Source organism: Hydra vulgaris, chromosome 11 (assembly GCF_038396675.1).
Source record: "Hydra vulgaris chromosome 11, alternate assembly HydraT2T_AEP".
NCBI lineage: Eukaryota > Metazoa > Cnidaria > Hydrozoa > Anthoathecata > Hydridae > Hydra > Hydra vulgaris.
In genome coordinates this window covers 48,193,108-48,210,912 of record NC_088930.1, presented here as the reverse complement: position 1 = coordinate 48,210,912, position 17,805 = coordinate 48,193,108, and the positions used below count along the sequence as shown (strand labels likewise).

Sequence of the window (17,805 nt, the reverse complement as noted above, 5' to 3'; positions counted from 1 at the left end):
TAAGAAGTGGTTTACAATATAAAAGTTAACTATTTAAGCGAAAGTGAGTGAATTATACACTCTGCAACAAAAGTGGTCCATAATCGGCGACTCTCCCCTATAATAAAATATGACATGTAGTTAGTAGCAATAGAGCAATTCCACGACCGTCTCACAAAAAATGATAAAATTAAACCAACCCAATATAGATAATACTATATATCAGAAAATATATAGCTTACTATGGTATGCCGCTATTATAAAAAATAATATGGGCTGAAACAGAAGGTAAAAGTAGGCGTTTTTGCAATAATTTAATTCATTTTTAATTGCCAAACTTCATTTGAACTTAAAAAAAATTCAAAATTTGTCTTGCTCATTGCAATCAAGCTTTTAGCTGCACTAATCATTCCTACTTATGATAAAAACATACTTATTGCCAGACAAATTCAGAATACCATTTGTTTTAATCAAATGCTATTACCACTATTGTCACGCTGTGACATGTTACGCTGTGACAATTAGGGTACCAATAGTTTTATTTCTAAGACTACCAGTAAAACTTAGGGTTTCAAAAATCCAGCGCAATGAGAACTCAATCTAGTACATCTAAAAAAATACTAACATATTTAAAAAAATAATTAGCTCAAGTTATTTTTAGAATCTTTTTCTGTCACGCCGTGACGTTACGGCGTGACAATTTTTTAACAACATTTAAAACAAAATTTAAAACTGCTAAACTGAAACCACAATTTAGTTTTTATCAACTTTAAGGACCCAGATTATTGAGTGGCCTACTTTCTTTTACATTTTCTACAAAAACTACAAATTATAGGTATGTTTTGCAAAGACAACATTTTGAGGATGAATGCTCAGTTATCCTTGAGGCTCTCTTTTGAGATACATAGAGCCTCTCTAAGGGATAACTGTAACTCCATTGAGCCTTAGATGTAATACGTGCATCTCCATAACTAATGTGTTGCCTTTTTTTAATCTTTCAAGGGTTTAACATGCCTCTTACTCATGCTGAGCGTCAAAAGAAATATCGTGAAAGGCAGTTAGAAAAGTTTGGCGAAAAAGTACTTAATGAAAAAGAATCAAAAAAAAAAGAAAAGAAAGAAGACTCGCTAATTTGGAGGCTGAACGAGAAAAAGAAAGGCAGAGAAAGTGAAAGAGCAGACAAAAAAGAGCAGAATCAAAATCTGTAGCTGTTACATCACCCCCTTACAAATCTGCAAGCACTCTTGGAAAAGCTGTTAAGAGAGCCGAGTCAGCACAACCAAAATCACCCAGAAAGAGGGCTAAAGTTGTACAAAAACTTTTAACAAAAATGAATGAAATCCCAAGCCGAGAAAAAATACTTAGTAAAAATGCATTAGATGCTTTAACTGTAAAATTGGTTCTTGATTTTTATCAGCGTGATGATATATCCCGTCAAGCACCCGGTAAAAGAGACACCATTGTGGTGAGATTAAAGAACAAGAAAGAAACTGTGCAAAAACGTCATTTGTATATGAATGTTAATGAAGCTTATGCTGTTTTTAAAAGTGATTATCCTGAAGAATCAGTCGGAAAATCAAAGTTTGCTAGTTTACGCCCACCACATGTGCTTTTGTCTAGTTCAATGTCAAGAAACGTTTGTTGTTGTAAACAGCATCAAAATATAATTCTTATCCTTGAAGCCTTGCACAAGTTTGATTCGAATTTTCCATTGTATTCACATGAATTTCCTCTTAGCATTGTATGTGATAGTGAAAAAGATATTTGTTATAATAATATGTGTACAAAATGTAAAGATGCTGCAAAGTTTCATAATCTATTTGCCTTGAATGAAGTTGACAAGAATAAATGCATTACATGGTACCAATGGGAAAAAGTTGCAGAAGGTAATGGAAAGGAATATATTAAAAAAATTGAAAAAAAGGGAAGAGTTGATGATCTTTACAGAACCTTTTCAAAATCTTTACCTTCATTTCTTTGGCATTATTTTATTAAACAGAAACAATCAAAGACATATCGTGATCATAAGATCCAACTTCAAAGTAATCCAGACACAGCCGTTCTTCAAGTGGATTTTGCTGAAAATTTTTCAACTTTGTGGCAAGATGAAGTGCAGTCAGCACATTGGCACAAGAAGCAAGTTACTGTTTTTACTGCTGTATTTTGGTACCAAAATTCATGCTCATCAGCTGTCATAGTTTCAGATGATTTAAGCCATTCAAAAGAATCTATTCTTGTATTTGTTCATAATTTATTATCTAAGTATATTGAATCTAGTGTTAAAATATTACAGGTTTGGACAGACAGGCCAAGTAATCAATTTAAAAATCGTTTTATTGCATCAGCAATACCCTGGTTGGAAGAACAGCATGATTTAAAATTATTCTGGAACTTTTTTGCTGCTTCACATGGGAAAGGACCAGTAGATGCTATAGGTGGGACCGTTAAAAGATTAGCAACGCAAAAAATAATCCAGAGAAAATTTATAATAACTGATGCCATAACTTTTCATGAAGCTGTTAAAAATGAGACTAATTTCAATGTCTATTTTGTTTCTATGGAAGATGTTATAAATACAATTTAAAATTGATGAGTTATTTACAAAAGCACCAACAAAACCAGGAATATTTTCAGCGCACCTAATTCAAAACAATAATGGGAAAATAGAAATTCGACCCTATTCAAGTGCCAAGTATTTAGTGAAACAACTTACGTCTTCAGACAAAATCCCCGAAAAACTTTAAAACGTTGTACAGGTAGACGGGCCCCAAAAACTCATGGACCCCAAAAGCCACACGCTCACATTAGTACCTGTAACTCATAGATAAAGCCTTATTAAGCAGCAAAATAGATTTTTTTATTTGACAAGATAGTTTTTTTAAAAGAAACTGTTAAAAATAACCAAATTAGCATAAATTTTTGAAAATTATACTAAAAACAATAAAAAAAAATTTTTTTCAATTTTATAACATTTTGACATTATAGTCCATAAATACTTGAAATTTTCATTTAAGTTTGCAAAGTAGTGTTTTTTGTAAAGATTTATGTCATACTTCTACAAAAAAAACACAAGAAAATAAATGAAAAAGACAGTTGCTAAAATATTTTATCTTAACCAAAGTAGAGTTTCTGTGTGGTCTTTGGGGTCCCTTACTAAAAAATATATATACATGGATCAAAAACTCAATATTAAAATGGAGTTTTGCTTTTTTCTATTAACATTTATTTTTCTATTAACAATCAAGTAAAATTACTTTTTTACTAGTTATTTGTATAAAAAAAATTGAAATGTTGCTCTTTAGTCTTTAAGACAATTTAAAAGTGTTTTTATACATCTTTGAAACTATTTACTCTTTAATAAGTTGATCAACTAATTGACTAAGAATAATGAAATTATCTCCTTATCACTGTAAGGTCACTTTCTTGGTGTATCCTTCTAACTTCTAGTATCTTCATCACTTTCATGCTCAATAACCTTACGTTTGAGTGAGTTGTTGGTTACTGCAGCAGCTAAAAACATTATTGGTTTTTTTCCATCCACTTTACAAGATAACTTTCCACAGACAGATTTTTGTACATTGTGGCAAGAAGAGCATTGCTGTAGCTTTATGGCATGGCACACACCTTCTCCACAGCTGCATTCATTTTTACACCGTAAAAATGCTTCTTTTTGTTTTTCTTTGTTCCAACTTTTTTCTTCCTTATCTTTTATTTCTTGATTTTTATTATCTTGAATTACCTTCACTAAGTCCAACACATTTTTTCCTTTCATTGATCCGTACACCTGCGTAACCCTTGTAGTAAGTTTGGAAACTTTCGGCTTAACTTTCTGTACTGTCAGTAAGCCAGGAATTTCTTCAAGTTGAATGCTTTTTTCGCTCAGCTCTTGAATAAGCTCTTGAGAACGCTCAAACTTTTCTTTCCAATACTGAGCTGAATTTTTTCTTTTATCAGGAGATTTAATAGTATAACTTCCAGGAGTTGTTGTACTGGATGTAACACTTTTTGAAAAATCAATACACAAAGCAGCTCGTGCAAACTTGTCCTGTTGCATGTCATTGACGCTTAATGATGTGTAAGTTACTCCTACACGTCTTGCAGCTTTGATTATAGATTGTCTTGGGGCCCAGTTGTTCCAAATACGTCCTAAAATCATCATAAAAGCTTCTTTATTTAGTGAATTGAAATCAGTAAAAATATTTTCTTTCATACCACGATACTCATGATGAAGGTTTTTGTTGAGTTGGTCTAAAAGCTGTGTCACACCAGTGGTATCTGGTGGAGTTAAGAACATACGTATGTTTTTCGATTGTAAAAACTTTAAGACATCAAAATTAAAGCGTGAACAATGCCCATCAGAAAGCAAAACTACTGGTCGTGCCACTTTTTTCAGTAAGATATTCATCAAACTCTTTGTACATATCTAATAACGAGTTGTGATCAGATACACCATGGTTGCAAGTTGTTATCAGAAGATGCGGAATACTTACCACAGCTTCCTTTGGAGCCATTTGATTAGTTATTCCAACGGTACCAAAAAGTACTTGACAGACACAAAGGTCTCCTACAATTACAAAGAAAGATAATACATATCATCTATTCAATCCATATTATAAATATTTATCAAAAAAGTGATAAGGCAATAACTACCTGAAAATGATACTAGAGGATGTATGGTGACGCATTCACGGTTCTCTCTGATCATTTTACAACATGTTTCCCCTTTTGCAGCAAAAACAAGACCAGCAGGAGTACCATCAACACCAAAATTGATGAACTGTGGTGTTTCGTCGTGATTAAATATTCTGCATGTATCAATATTTCCAGTCCAAACTCCTGTCCCCTTTTGTACTGCTTCAGTCATAATGCCAGTCTCAATCAATTCTTCTGCAAGAGCGTCTAAAGGCAACCATGAAAATTAATTAGTAACTCAGTTTTGGTAGAACTATTTTTCATGAATGTACAGTAGCAATACATAAACTAATAAAAAGGTGTAGCTATGAGTTAAATTTTAAATGAAGCTATGGTGTACTATGAAATAAAATAAAAAAGTCAATGTTTACTCATACCAAGGTGGAGACATGCCATTTCCCTCGTGCAATTGAGAGCTCTATCTATTGACACATTTCCTTGTCGCTTGAGTGTTAAGCTTGGATTCTTAGCTTTAAAGCGCATCCAAAACGATTTACCTAACCTGTGTTTAAAACAAAAATAAAAAGTTAACTAAAAAAGCTTCTCTTACAAAGCTTCAACTCCTGGACTACAAGCAATCTCTTTATATCTTAACATGTTGACTATTACTACCTTTTAAAAATATATATAAGAAACATAAATACTTGTTTTGTGTCAAAGCATTTTTTGCATTTGCAGATAATGCTATGAATTTTCTGCCACCTTTCAATCTTTTATTTGTGTGTTGTCTAACTTTCAGAACGTCAAGGACAAGTTTTGTTAGTTCTGCTTTGTTTATGCCTTGCATTGCTCGATTTTTATTCTTAATGTATGAAACAATTGACATCTCTTCTTCCTCCAAGAGAATTGCACAGTACTGTCTTTCAAGACCATTGACTATTTTCCCATCAAGTCTACGGTTTATTGTTTCACGATCTTTAATAAGTGGATATTGTCTTGTTTTAATTGCAGCATGTCCTCTTACATTGTTTTCTTTGCACCATTGAACAGCAGCTTCAAGTTGTTTGTTTTTTTCTAATATAGCTTTTCTTTTAATTAGTGCTTCAGCATTAGAACTTGGATTTAGTGACTTCATTTGCAAGCGAGTTTTGAATTTTTTGTTGCTGTTACTCATGTTTATTTATTTGCTTACAAATAAACTAATATCGCAAATTCACATACTGCAAACTGAACTAAAACTATCCTCTAAGCAGGAGCGTAAAATAAAATCTCTATATAAATTCATTATCATCAAAAAGATAGCTCCAACTACTACAAATCTACTTTAAATCATGAATTTTTGTAATATCACTTATATTTTTGTTAAAAATAATAAAATTAATGTGGTTTTTGGGGTCCCAAGCATGTGGTTTTTGTAGCGCTTTAGGTACTTCCCTAAAATATAAGTTTGCAATCAAACTACCATATGAAGGGGATTTTAATATAACAAGCTATTCCAAAAAATTGGAAAGTTGCAACTAATTTCATAAAAGTTATAAACAATTTAAGCCATGCGGTTTTTGAGGTCCCCTACTAAAATATAGCGAAACTTTACTGAAAAAAAAAAAGCAAACAAAAAATACCAAAATACTTCTAAACCCCTGGGAAGAACTTTTACCATATAAAAGCATATAAAAAAGCAAAATAAAGTTAAATTGTTTGTTTTGTACAAAAGATACAGCAAAAGAAAAAATCATGTGGTTTTTGGGGCCCGTCTACCTGTATATATGACAGCAATATAATATGGACGCGATTTGACACTGATATAGTATGGGCGTGTTCTGAAGATTACTATGTAAGAACTATTTTTATGAAGATGTAATTATATATTTGTCTAATCCTTCTCTACTTAGTTTTAAATTTATTTAAAAAAACAGCCCATTTACCTGGTTTATAATTATCCAAATGTGTCTGGTCACGCTGTGACGTTTACCACAAGTTAATTAAAGGTGCACCTATTTGAAATTTAATTAAATAAATGTTATTTAGCTATACAATTTGTAAGAGTAATGTCTAAACTTTTTGTTTAATGCCAAGTTAATAATTCAGTTCATCTATATTAGCTGAATTGTGATGTTGATCTAAAAACTAAAAAACAATGAGAAAGTTTTATATTTTCTCGCATGAACAAGAGGCTAATATATCCACCCTAATTTTAATTTCTTGTTTCTTGTAGCACCTTTTATGAGCTAACAAAATAGAAAAAAAAAATTTTTTTATATCTATCTAATAATAAAATATTGAAGGCTAAAGACAAAAAAAAGACAGTTGTCACGCTGTGACGGTCGTGGAATTGCTCAATAGCAACCGCTGTTTTAAGTTTTTATTGTGATATCGAACTACTTAAATATAATATTTCATTAACTTTAAAATTGGTTGTAATTGCAACCAATTTTTTTTTATTTATCTTCTTTTTAACAAAAACAATTTGAAATAGTTTTAAAAACCCCCTGAATGGTCTCAAAATACAAATGAAAATTACGGTAAATATCGAGAGCAAAACAAAAAATCTACAGTGACGCGTGCGCACTATAAATGTCTGCCAAAGTAAAGATTAAACGACCATGCGAGAATCGTTTAACATTACAATAATAAATCAATTATTTCAAATTAAAATTTTTTTCTCCTAAATGTAATTTAAAATCAAGTATTTTAAATTACATTAGGAAATAATTTTAAAAGATGATCTAGCTCAAAAGAACTCGAATATATTATTGACAAAAATAACTTTTTTTTTAGTTTATTTTTGAAAGTAGGTAAAGTTCAGCTAAGAAAAACATCAAAAAATTTTAAAGCTATTTGGTTCCAAAGAAAAACTGCCTAATATGATATAAGAGCTCTTCCAAAATTTATACGCGAATAATGTTGATAAATAAGGTTGTCATTTCTTAGACCGTATTTTTTTGAGAGATTTTATTGTATATAAATTTCGAAAAGATATAAAAGTTAAGTTTAGTTTACATTTAAATATAAAACAAAGAACACAAAAAACATTTAGTTGGTATATATTAAAAATATTCATTTTGAATAAAAGAGGTTTGGCGTGACAATAACGATCTTAAAAGTTTATTAGGTACGCTTTTTTAGCCCAATCCCATGCGATATTTGCATATTTTATATGTCATTGGATAAGTGAGTAATAAAGTTGAATGCTTGCAAAATATTGAAAAATATATCTTTCAAAAAATCAAATGAAATTATATTATTGTTGCCATTTACATCAAGGTATTTACATTAGGGTATTTACATTAGGGTATTTACATTAGGGCATTTACATTAGGGTATTTACATTAGGGTATTTATTTTTTGTTATTTTGTATTATTAACGTACAATCTTGTATAATCTTTGCTCAATTTTACTTCCGCTAACTTTTTTTACTTCCGCCAACTTTCTGTAATTCATGGCGGTTTTAGTATTTAGCGATTAGACTTAAACTATTATTACTACATATATCAATATATAATATTATTACTATATATATCAATATATAATATTATTACTACATATATCAATATATAATATTATTACTACATATATCAATATATAATATTATTACTACATATATCAATATATAACGGTGTAAGCATAAGTTTAAGCTGTACCTGTGTTTTACGAATATTTATTGTTCTATAGTTTAACTATTTAAAGGAAAGTTTAACTCTAAGATCATTTACGTTTTAAGTATTATATTCTGTCTCTTCCCTTAAAGCCTTTAAATCTTAAATCATTTCTTCTGCTTCTGTTTTTCATTTTTGGTAAGTTTTGCAAGTACGGTACTACTAGAAATATGATGGTTAACTCGAAACTTCTTGTATACGAAGCTAAAACGAAGCAACCGTTTACTTTTACACTGCCATTTAAGTTGTTCTCTAAAAGTTCGCACTTTTAGTATCTGCAATCCTCTTTTTTTTTAAATTAATTATTTTATCTAAGTTATCTAAGGAGTTAACAAACTTTTTTGATGTCTATTTTGCTTTTGTTGAAAAACAAAAACCATAAAAGTCAGAAGCACCAACATATAAATCAATTTTTTTGTGATATTTAATGTGAAAAATTTGCTTTTCTGTATACAGGCGTATTTATTTGCAGAAGTTTTTTTTAGCTCTACAGTCGCGAGCAGTGAATTGTAGAATTGTGAATTACTCCAGTAATTTTGGTTACTTTTTATCTTTTCGTCTCGTAATTCAATGGTTACATATTCGGTATTTTTTATTTTATTAATGATCCATAACTAAGATTAGAAAATACTACTATTTCAAATAATAATACAAATTATTAAAATTTATTTAAATTAAGGTACAAAGAAATAAAAATATAGAAATTTACTGCTGTGTACAATTCACTGCTCGCCACTGTATATACATCTTTCAGGTTAGAGGCAAATCACGATCTATCAATTTTTAAAACTTTTAAAATATAATGCAAGTACTTCTATTTAAGGAGTCATCATGTTGGATATTTTTTATTTTGATTAGGTTATGTTTTGATTAGAACTTCGAACCAGAAAAACTGTTTCAACATTGTTCCATAAAATAATTTTTTGAGATGAAACTAATATTTTAGAAATTCTACCATTGCATTTTAGTAAAAACTTCTTGATGTTCTACAAGCCGTTCAAAAACTAGTGTGAATAGTAAATTCTAAGATGATAGAAAAGCTAAAAGAAAGTTCCTAAAAGATGGAAAAAATGAAAGGAAGATTCTTAAAGATGGAAAAAATAAGAGGATGATCGAAGAGGATGGAAAAATGCTTGTCCTTGAAGCCTTGCCAACTATATTTTTTGTTCATTTGTTTGATAGGCGAGTTGATGTTTGATGTTTTTAACGCAATTACAGCAAATTTTCATATTGTATTGTATATTCTCATATTACCAATTTATATTGTAGCAAACTCTTAACACGATTTCTTATTAGTTAGAAAAGTTAAAAGCAGCAATCTCAGGAAAAAACCTTTTCAACTTGTTGAAAATAGGAAAGTTTAAACAAATAGAAAAAATAGGTTGAAAAAGAAAAAAGTTGAAACAAGTTGAAAAAGTTAAAAAATGTTTAGTACTTTTCCGAAATTGTTCGTTTTGATTTTTGTTCATCGTATATGATTTTTTCAACTTTTCAACTTACTTGTTCAATTTGTTTAAACTTTCTTTTTTCCAACTTACTTGTTCAACTTTTTTAAACTTTCTTTTTTTTTCTAAGATGAAGATGAAGATTACTAAAATGAAATTATTTTAGAGAAAATATCGATGTTTTCTTCTACATTAGTGAAAAATCTCTTCAGAGAATCACATGAAATTGCAGCAAGTTTTCTAAAATTATTTTTACATCCTTAATTTGATAAAATATTTTTATATTGATCTAAAAACGATTTCGCCTAACCATCACATTAGCAGTCCTTAAAAGTTTTTGTCAATAAAACTTTGTATAACTAAATTAAGTTATTTTTTAATGCATGGCCAAATGGTCTCAAGTTTGCAATATATTGTGCAACTGACAACTTCCTATCTGGTAATAATTAACTTCTTTGAACAACACACTAGTTTTGTGAAAACTACTAACACGACACCTCTGAGTTCTGTGTGGTATGTTTAAAAGCTGATCAGTATGTTTACAAGTTCTGTATCATTAAGGGGGTTCTTTGTCATTACAAAAGTTAAGTAGTCTTTTTAAAACTATTATGTGTGTAACTTTTTTATTGTTTTTGGCTCAATATTAAGGAGTCTCTTAATATTTGTGCAAATTTGTTATAAAAAAGAAAAAAAGTACATGCTACTTATATTCAAGTTATGTGTATTTGTTTGTAAACATTTAGTTTGTTTTCACTTATATTTCAAGAGCAAAAAGTTATTTCAAATGGTTCACTCATTTACTCCAAATAAAAGTGCCAGCTAACTTTAAACATCAAGACAACCACATTTTATAAACAATTTATTTATGAGACTTTAAATTTTATAAAAGTTTACCTCTATTAATTTATTGTACACGAAAGAAAATTCAGCAGAAATTATTTAGCTAAAATCGTCTTCACCTAATGCTTCTTCATAGTGTTTATAGTTATTAATTTTTACAGAGTTTGATAAATCTGCACGTGATGTTTAACTTGCTATCAGTTACTTTTTTTTTTTTTTATTAAAACTGTTGTTAGTTAACACTAATCAGTTTTTTTAGTTACTTAGCTTTGTTAATATCTACTATATTAGGCTTTTCAAATCTAAATGTTAACGGTCACGCAATTTCTCCATAAAGTACTCGATTACTCCACGTTATGGTATTTGTATCCGCGCAAAGACTTCGCGTAATATTAAAACAAATATGATTATGACAAACTGACTTTAATTTAAGCAAGTTTATAATTTGGTTTTATCTTGTGATTATCACCAGCAACTTAAACTTTTTTTCAACTTAATACCACTATTTATTACAACTTTATTTCTTTTCAATTCTTTTTATCAAAAATAATAAACTTGTTTAGTTTATATTTGTTTCGCTGTTATTACATCAAAAATTAAAGTTTAAACACATGTTTTAGACTGTTTAAATATTTTAGATAGCTTAGTAAACTATTTTTTTTTGTTATACTTAATTAAAGTTTTGTAAAAAATTTTATAACTAAATTTTTTTTTCTTAAAATAAATTATCATGAACTGATTAATTTGTTTTTAACATTATATTTCAATATCATACCACCACTATTAACGCCTAAATATGCATTTTTAGTATAATATTATAATACCGGACCACCACCACCTTCTAAAAAGGCATTCTTTTACTTCCATGAAAAAGTGTTTCTTTTGAGCAATTACATTTTTTCTATTTAAAATGCTGTTATAATTTCATTTTATACCAACACTGAATGTGAAAGGTGCATCTCAGAACTGGAGAGAAATTAGTGATGATGGATAAGATAAAAAAAAAGCAAAGAAACAACAAAATTATAAACATTAGAATGTAAAATATGACTTATGACGATAAGATATTTTTTGAATTACATTCGCTTTCCATGTGACGACGAAAAACTTATCTTTGATGGCATTAATAGTAGAATCAAGAGTTTCATAGGTAGATATGTAAAACTAAGTGTTTCATAGGTAGATAGGTAGAATCAAGAGTTTCATAGGTAGATATGTAGAATCAAGTGTTTCATAGGTTTATTCTTTTTGCAAATGTTGATACTATTTTTAACACAATAAATCAGAAGCTTGAAGAGTTAAGCATTTGATTAAAGGCTAAAATGTTATCCTTGAACATCGAAAAAAGCAAATACATTCTTTTCACCAAACCATCAAAGTCAGACACATTATCATTAAAACCTCCAGATATTTTTTTGGCAAAACTAAATTAAAAAGAGTATTTTCTGTGAATTTTCTAGGAGTAATACTAGATGAGCATATTATCTGGAAAGAGCACATCGAGTTATTAGAAAATAAAATATCTCAAACCATTGGGATTATGCATAAAACTAAGTATGCTATAAATAAAGTGTCTAAAAAGTTTATACTTTTTTTATGTCTAAAAAATTTATACTTTGCATTTGTTCATAGCTACATTAGCTACTGCAATGTTGCCTGGGAAAGTACTTACCAATCAAAACTAGGTTTAGTCTGTAAAAATAAAGCAAGCATGCCGCATACTCACTAATGGATATGCTAGTACTAAACAAATATTAAAAAAAAACTTTCTTAATATTTATAAACAAAACATCAAGGGCATCCTTCAGTTTATGTTTAAATTAAAAAATAATTTGGTCCCAAAAATATTCCATAATTACTTCCAACTTGTTCATCATAAATACAAAACAAAACATTCTATGCAAAACTACTATATTCCAAAAATGTCTTTGAGAAAATCCAAATTTTCAATATCTAGAAGAGGACCACAATTGGGGAACTCATTTTTTATGAATGGTATTAAAACGATAAACTCGATTTAACATTTTAAATGTGTTGTTAAACAACAGCTACTTGACCTCGACATTACTAAAACAATATTTTTCTTATTTTTGAAATTTTTACACGTCTTTAAATTATATTTTTTATAGATATGGCTATATCTATAAAAACGCATTTGGGTCATTTATTGGACCATATAGTCATCATTGGACCATATAGTCGCGGTCGTGACAATTCTACTGCGAAAGGGGAAAATATAAGCAAGGAGCTTAATAAACTCTTTTTTTTGGTAATATGTACATTTGATCACATACTACTATCTGAAAAATTTACAGTAAATTTTATGCTATAGTTGCATTGCAATGTTAAAATAAAGTCACTCGATGTCGTGACAGCTACAAAAACAGAAACAGAACTCGTTTAAGTAATTTTGTTTTTGTAGAAAACTTTCAACAAATTAAAAATTTAATTTTTTTAATTATTTTTTATACGATGTTATATTGACTATAATAAAATTTTTTTTTTTTTTTTTTTGTTCATGTTTTACATAAAATGGTAGCTAGCAAAAGGTCGCGGTCGTGACATCGCGATTTTAGATATTTTTAAGGTATATTTTAGCATTGTCAAAGTTTTTAAAAAAATATAAACTACTTAAACAATGTTTATAGTTAAAAAAAAAAAAAAATATCAACAAATTTTTATAAAAAAACGTAACAAATTTTTTTTTTTAATTACAAAACATTATATAATTTTAAACATTGATTTATCCATACAAAAAAATTAACAATATCTATGTTTGTATTTTTAAAATAATTTCTTGACTTTATATATTTATATTTATATATTTTTTTATATTTATTCTTTTTTTGTGTGTTTTTTTATTTTTCAATTTTTTGTATTTTTAATTTTTTTTTTTTTTTGTATTTTATGTTTTATATTTTTGAGCCGTTGTGCGGAAAAAAATCGAGAGAATAGATTTAAAAAAAAAAAAAAAGGTTTTAAAAGAAGTTGATTAAGATAATTTAAATAAAGTAAAGAAAGATTTTATTAAGTAAAATAAAAAATACTTGACTTTTACACAGAACACCACGTTACGAAATCTAAAGAAAACATGCAAATAATAAATTATATATCATAAACTAAGGGCTGGCAGTGATTGTCTAATCATAAATAACAACATTTTTGTTGTAAAAGTGAAAATATATTTGCTGGGAACAGGAACACTTAACAAAACATTTTGTTCTTGCTATAAGCCAGTGTATTAGTTAAGCTCATATGTATAGTTTCAGATTCCATTCTCTATTTAACAAAAAACATTTTTAATACAAAAAGTTTGACAGAAAATGTCCGCAGTGTTTCTACGGGCATGATAATTATATTTTAAAGTAATAATATTTCTGATGTTTTTGATAATTATCCTGATCACTGCCATTGGGTTAATTTTCAAATTGTTAAAGATATGATGGCATCTACTGTCCATATTTCACTCATAGTGGTTTGAGTGACTGTCAAAAGCAGCTGCAAGGTAGGGTTTTTCTCCCATAAATTCGCAGTTTCAATCGAGAATATCAAATTTATTGGTGAAAAGTTGTTTGGGAATGTCAAGGAGATATATACATCTTTAAAGTATTTCCATGTTGTAACAGAAGGAGGACAGTAGGTATAGATGTGCAGATTATGCTCAATTTGAAAGAGGACGTTTTGTGTTGGTCCATATGCGTGAGAGGTAAAAAATTTTTTCCAAATCTGGGTCCACAGCATTGTTGTTTTTGTTGAACTGTTCCAGAAAAGTTCTGCTGGCACGTCTGTCTGTTCTAAATAAAAGTTTTTTGTTGATTTTAGGGGTATGTTAAACAGGGACCCGTATTTGTAATACTGAGACATTTTGTTGTCCCAGTGTTTTGGAAAAGTGTTTTGTCTTAAAAATTCCAGCTTTGGTTTTGTTTAGTAAGTTTTACAAGTGAACTTGCCACCCAATACCTTGAAAAGTAGTAAGAATTGTGAGTTTTGTCTTCTTCGCATTCTATTATTTGAAAGAGCGTTTTGAGGCGGAGCGCAAGACTTTGCTCCTTCGGTGATAATATTCCGAGACCCCCGCTTTTGACGGGTTAGAAAAGTGTCTTTCGTTTGACCGAGTTGAAATTGATCTTTTGCCACAGATTTTCAGAAATGGCTCTATGCCAACGCTCTATTATACATGTTTGCTAGAAACCACACTTTTGACATTGCTAGCGTATTTAATTTTATTCTCAACTTTCCCGTAATAGTAGAGTCGTATATCTCCAGTAATGGTAGAGTCGTATATCTTCAACATTTTCTGCTAGCAGTAAAGTGTCGCTTAGCTGACTATAATGTTGATCAATTTTATCTTCAGTCAAATATATTAAATTTACCGTCGAATCTTTGCATATAGCTTCATAAAAGTGCCACGCATTTTCAATAATAATTTGTCTTGCTTTAACCTTTTCCCATAATATTCTTTTTAAAGCTCCTCCAACCCCATCAATAGCTCTTATTCCGTGGGCTGTAGTAAAAAAATGCCACTCGAAAGTTGGAATATTAAATGTCACTTGAAAATGCTTCAGAAACTTTACCATGAAGTGGTTTTTAAATTGAGAAGATGAGCCATCACTCCACAACGTTACTTTGTGTATAATTGAATTGGTTGCGTAAGCCTTTAAAAAATATATGACAAATGTTATGCATCCCTCAAAGATAAAAATAAAAGATATAAAAAAATTGAACTGTTGAGAAAAATACCTTGTTTTGCTGTGATCATTTTTATAACTTAAATAAGCAACTATATTTTTCAAATCTTTTCCATAAATAGCAACAGTGAAGATTGTTATTTGAGATTGACTCCAATAAGCACTTTAAACTTGTTATTGATGAGTACAACAATATTTTTGGCTAAAATCAAAGTGTATTAATAATTCACCATCCATAAAATCATTTAATTGGTGGCAATAAACAGACGCTTGGTGACGTTTAATTAAATGGTGAATCCGAAATTGAGGTAGCAATTTTAGAAACTCTGTATATGTTGCATACAAAGACTGTTTGATCAATCCCTGCTGTAGATGATTTGTAACCTTGTCTTTGTACCAATTTATGTAACTGACTTAATGCATTCTTCGTTTTGATCTTTGGATGGTGGTAGTATTCGGCTGTTAAGACAGTTAGCACAAAAACTACATGACAGTAAGAGGCAATCTGGACCCGCCTTAAAATGAAATAAGGGACCCTTAAGGGTCTCTTAAGGGTATATTAAGGGCGAATTTTCTTTGACTTTTTTTTATTAATATACATTTATAATAGCTTATCTTACTTTTTTTATAAAGTTTTTTTTATATTAATTAATTTTAAACATTAAGGCTTCTTTAGGGCAAATCCTAATAAGGGATTGGTTAGGGCTAGCCCTTAGTTGACTAAAATTTTACGGAATTTTGAAACTCGGAAGAAAAGCATAATACGGAATGATTTTTGTAAATACGCTGTTTTTATAAGCATGGTTTTTGTCTATCATGGCGGGGTAATTGTCAAAAAGCTTTAATTTAATCTGTTCGCTGCCAACTACGAGTATACTCGTTGTAATTTGGCGTCATTTATTTGCCAACTACGAGTATACTCGTACTTAGCGGGAGTTTGATATTTGCCAACTACGAGAATACTCGTAGTAAGCCCGCGTCATGAGTTTGCAATAAACATTATTTGAAAAAAGTTATACTAACTTATTTCAAATAATGTTTGTGCTTGATTGGCTTTGTCTGTTCATTTTTTTTTTTTTTTTTTTCTTAGCTTCGCAATTGATTTTCAGAGAAGATTACATTTATGTTTTTTTTTTAAAAAATCTCGAGAACCTAATTCATATGTGGAAAAGACAGAAATAGCTTAAAACAGATAAAAATAAAGTATTGATATTGTTTTAATTTTATTTTATAAAAATTGAAGTGTAAACCTATTCTTTTGAATGATACATTCTAAAACATTCGCCAATACATAACAGAGGTCTATTTTCACAAACATCACATTCATATCGCGTTTCTTTATTTTAGAGCAGACGCGACAAGGTTTGGAAATTTTTTTATCTAATCCATATTTGCTGCTTAGATAGTAAGAATTAAACAAAAAAATATCATAGAGATGAAATGCTATTTTTTTATACCATCTAATTGTCTTTCTTAGGCAATCATAGTATGATACCATTTGATCCGCCCTATCTACTCCTCGCATACATTGATTGTAATTTTTAATAATGTTGGGTTTCATTTTCATTTATCCTCTCCTGTTTGCCACTTCAGTCATTTGCAACGAATGCAAGTTGCTAATCATTAGCACGTCACTTTTGTCTCTCCATTTGGCAACCACCACACCCTCTCTGCTTCTGCTTATAACGTCTCCCTGTTTTGGTTTTGCATTTGAACATTCTTTTGGATTTAACTTTCGGTCAGTTCTTAAAGTACCACAAATGTATGTTTTTTAATTTATCATGTGCTTTGTTAATTCAAAGGATTTGTAAAAGTTATCGGTGTACAGGTGATAACTTTTTCCCAGTTCTTACATTAAATCTAAAACAATAGCTACCATTGACCCAACAAATTTTTATCAAGGGTTGCCTCGCCAGAGTAGATTTTTACTTTAGATAGTACAATACCATCTGATTCGCAAAGCTCATAGAACTTGATGCCATACTTATGTCTTTTATTTTTCACATACTGCTTGAATAAAAAACGTCCCTTCCAAAACATCATCGATTCATCGATTGATACATTCTTATGTATCAATAGGACAGTAGATGTTATCCATTGTATTATTTAAGTGATCGAGAAGTCCAATAATTTTACACAAGCGTCCACGACCCGAATCTTCATTGTTAATAAAATGCTAAAACCGTAGCATTAGTTGAAATTTATTTTGAGGCATTATTCTAGAAGAGAAGGGAAATCTATAGAAACTGTTCTTAGACCAGTAGTGTTCTAAGAATGGTATTTTGACACATACCATATGAAAAAGAACTCCAAGGAACTGTCGCATATCTTCTGAATTTATTGGTTTCCAATTTTTAAAACGTGAGCAAACGCTGCTTATTTATTTCTTGCGTTGCGTAGCAATTAGTCTTAACTACCATAGTATTTATAAACTCTTCTGTAACAACTAGTCTAAAGAAATCCAATGGTTTCTTGCTCTCCATTTTTATCTTCAAACCAAATTCGGCAGTAAATTGAATTTGTTTTACAATATTAGCTCATCTTTCTATTTGTTTGAATTTCTA

The 17,805-nt window shown here is 29.5% G+C and overlaps 2 protein-coding genes across 2 annotated transcripts; one reads left to right on the top strand and one right to left on the bottom strand.

Annotated features, from left to right (window-relative positions):
- The first annotated feature begins 1,309 nt into the window (after window positions 1-1,309).
- LOC136087088 (uncharacterized) lies at window positions 1,310-2,563 on the top strand. The gene has a single exon (XM_065809594.1). The coding sequence runs from the start codon at window positions 1,310-1,312 to the stop codon at window positions 2,561-2,563; it is 1,254 nt and encodes a 417-aa protein (XP_065665666.1).
- Window positions 2,564-4,068: 1,505 nt separating this feature from the next.
- On the bottom strand, window positions 4,069-6,360 carry LOC136086723 (uncharacterized). The gene is made up of 3 exons (XM_065809046.1): window positions 5,049-6,360; window positions 4,630-4,878; window positions 4,069-4,543 (listed from the first exon to the last, which is right to left on the bottom strand). The coding sequence occupies exons 1-3, from the start codon at window positions 5,152-5,154 to the stop codon at window positions 4,335-4,337; spliced, it is 564 nt and encodes a 187-aa protein (XP_065665118.1). The 5' UTR covers window positions 5,155-6,360; the 3' UTR covers window positions 4,069-4,334.
- Window positions 6,361-17,805: the final 11,445 nt, after the last annotated feature.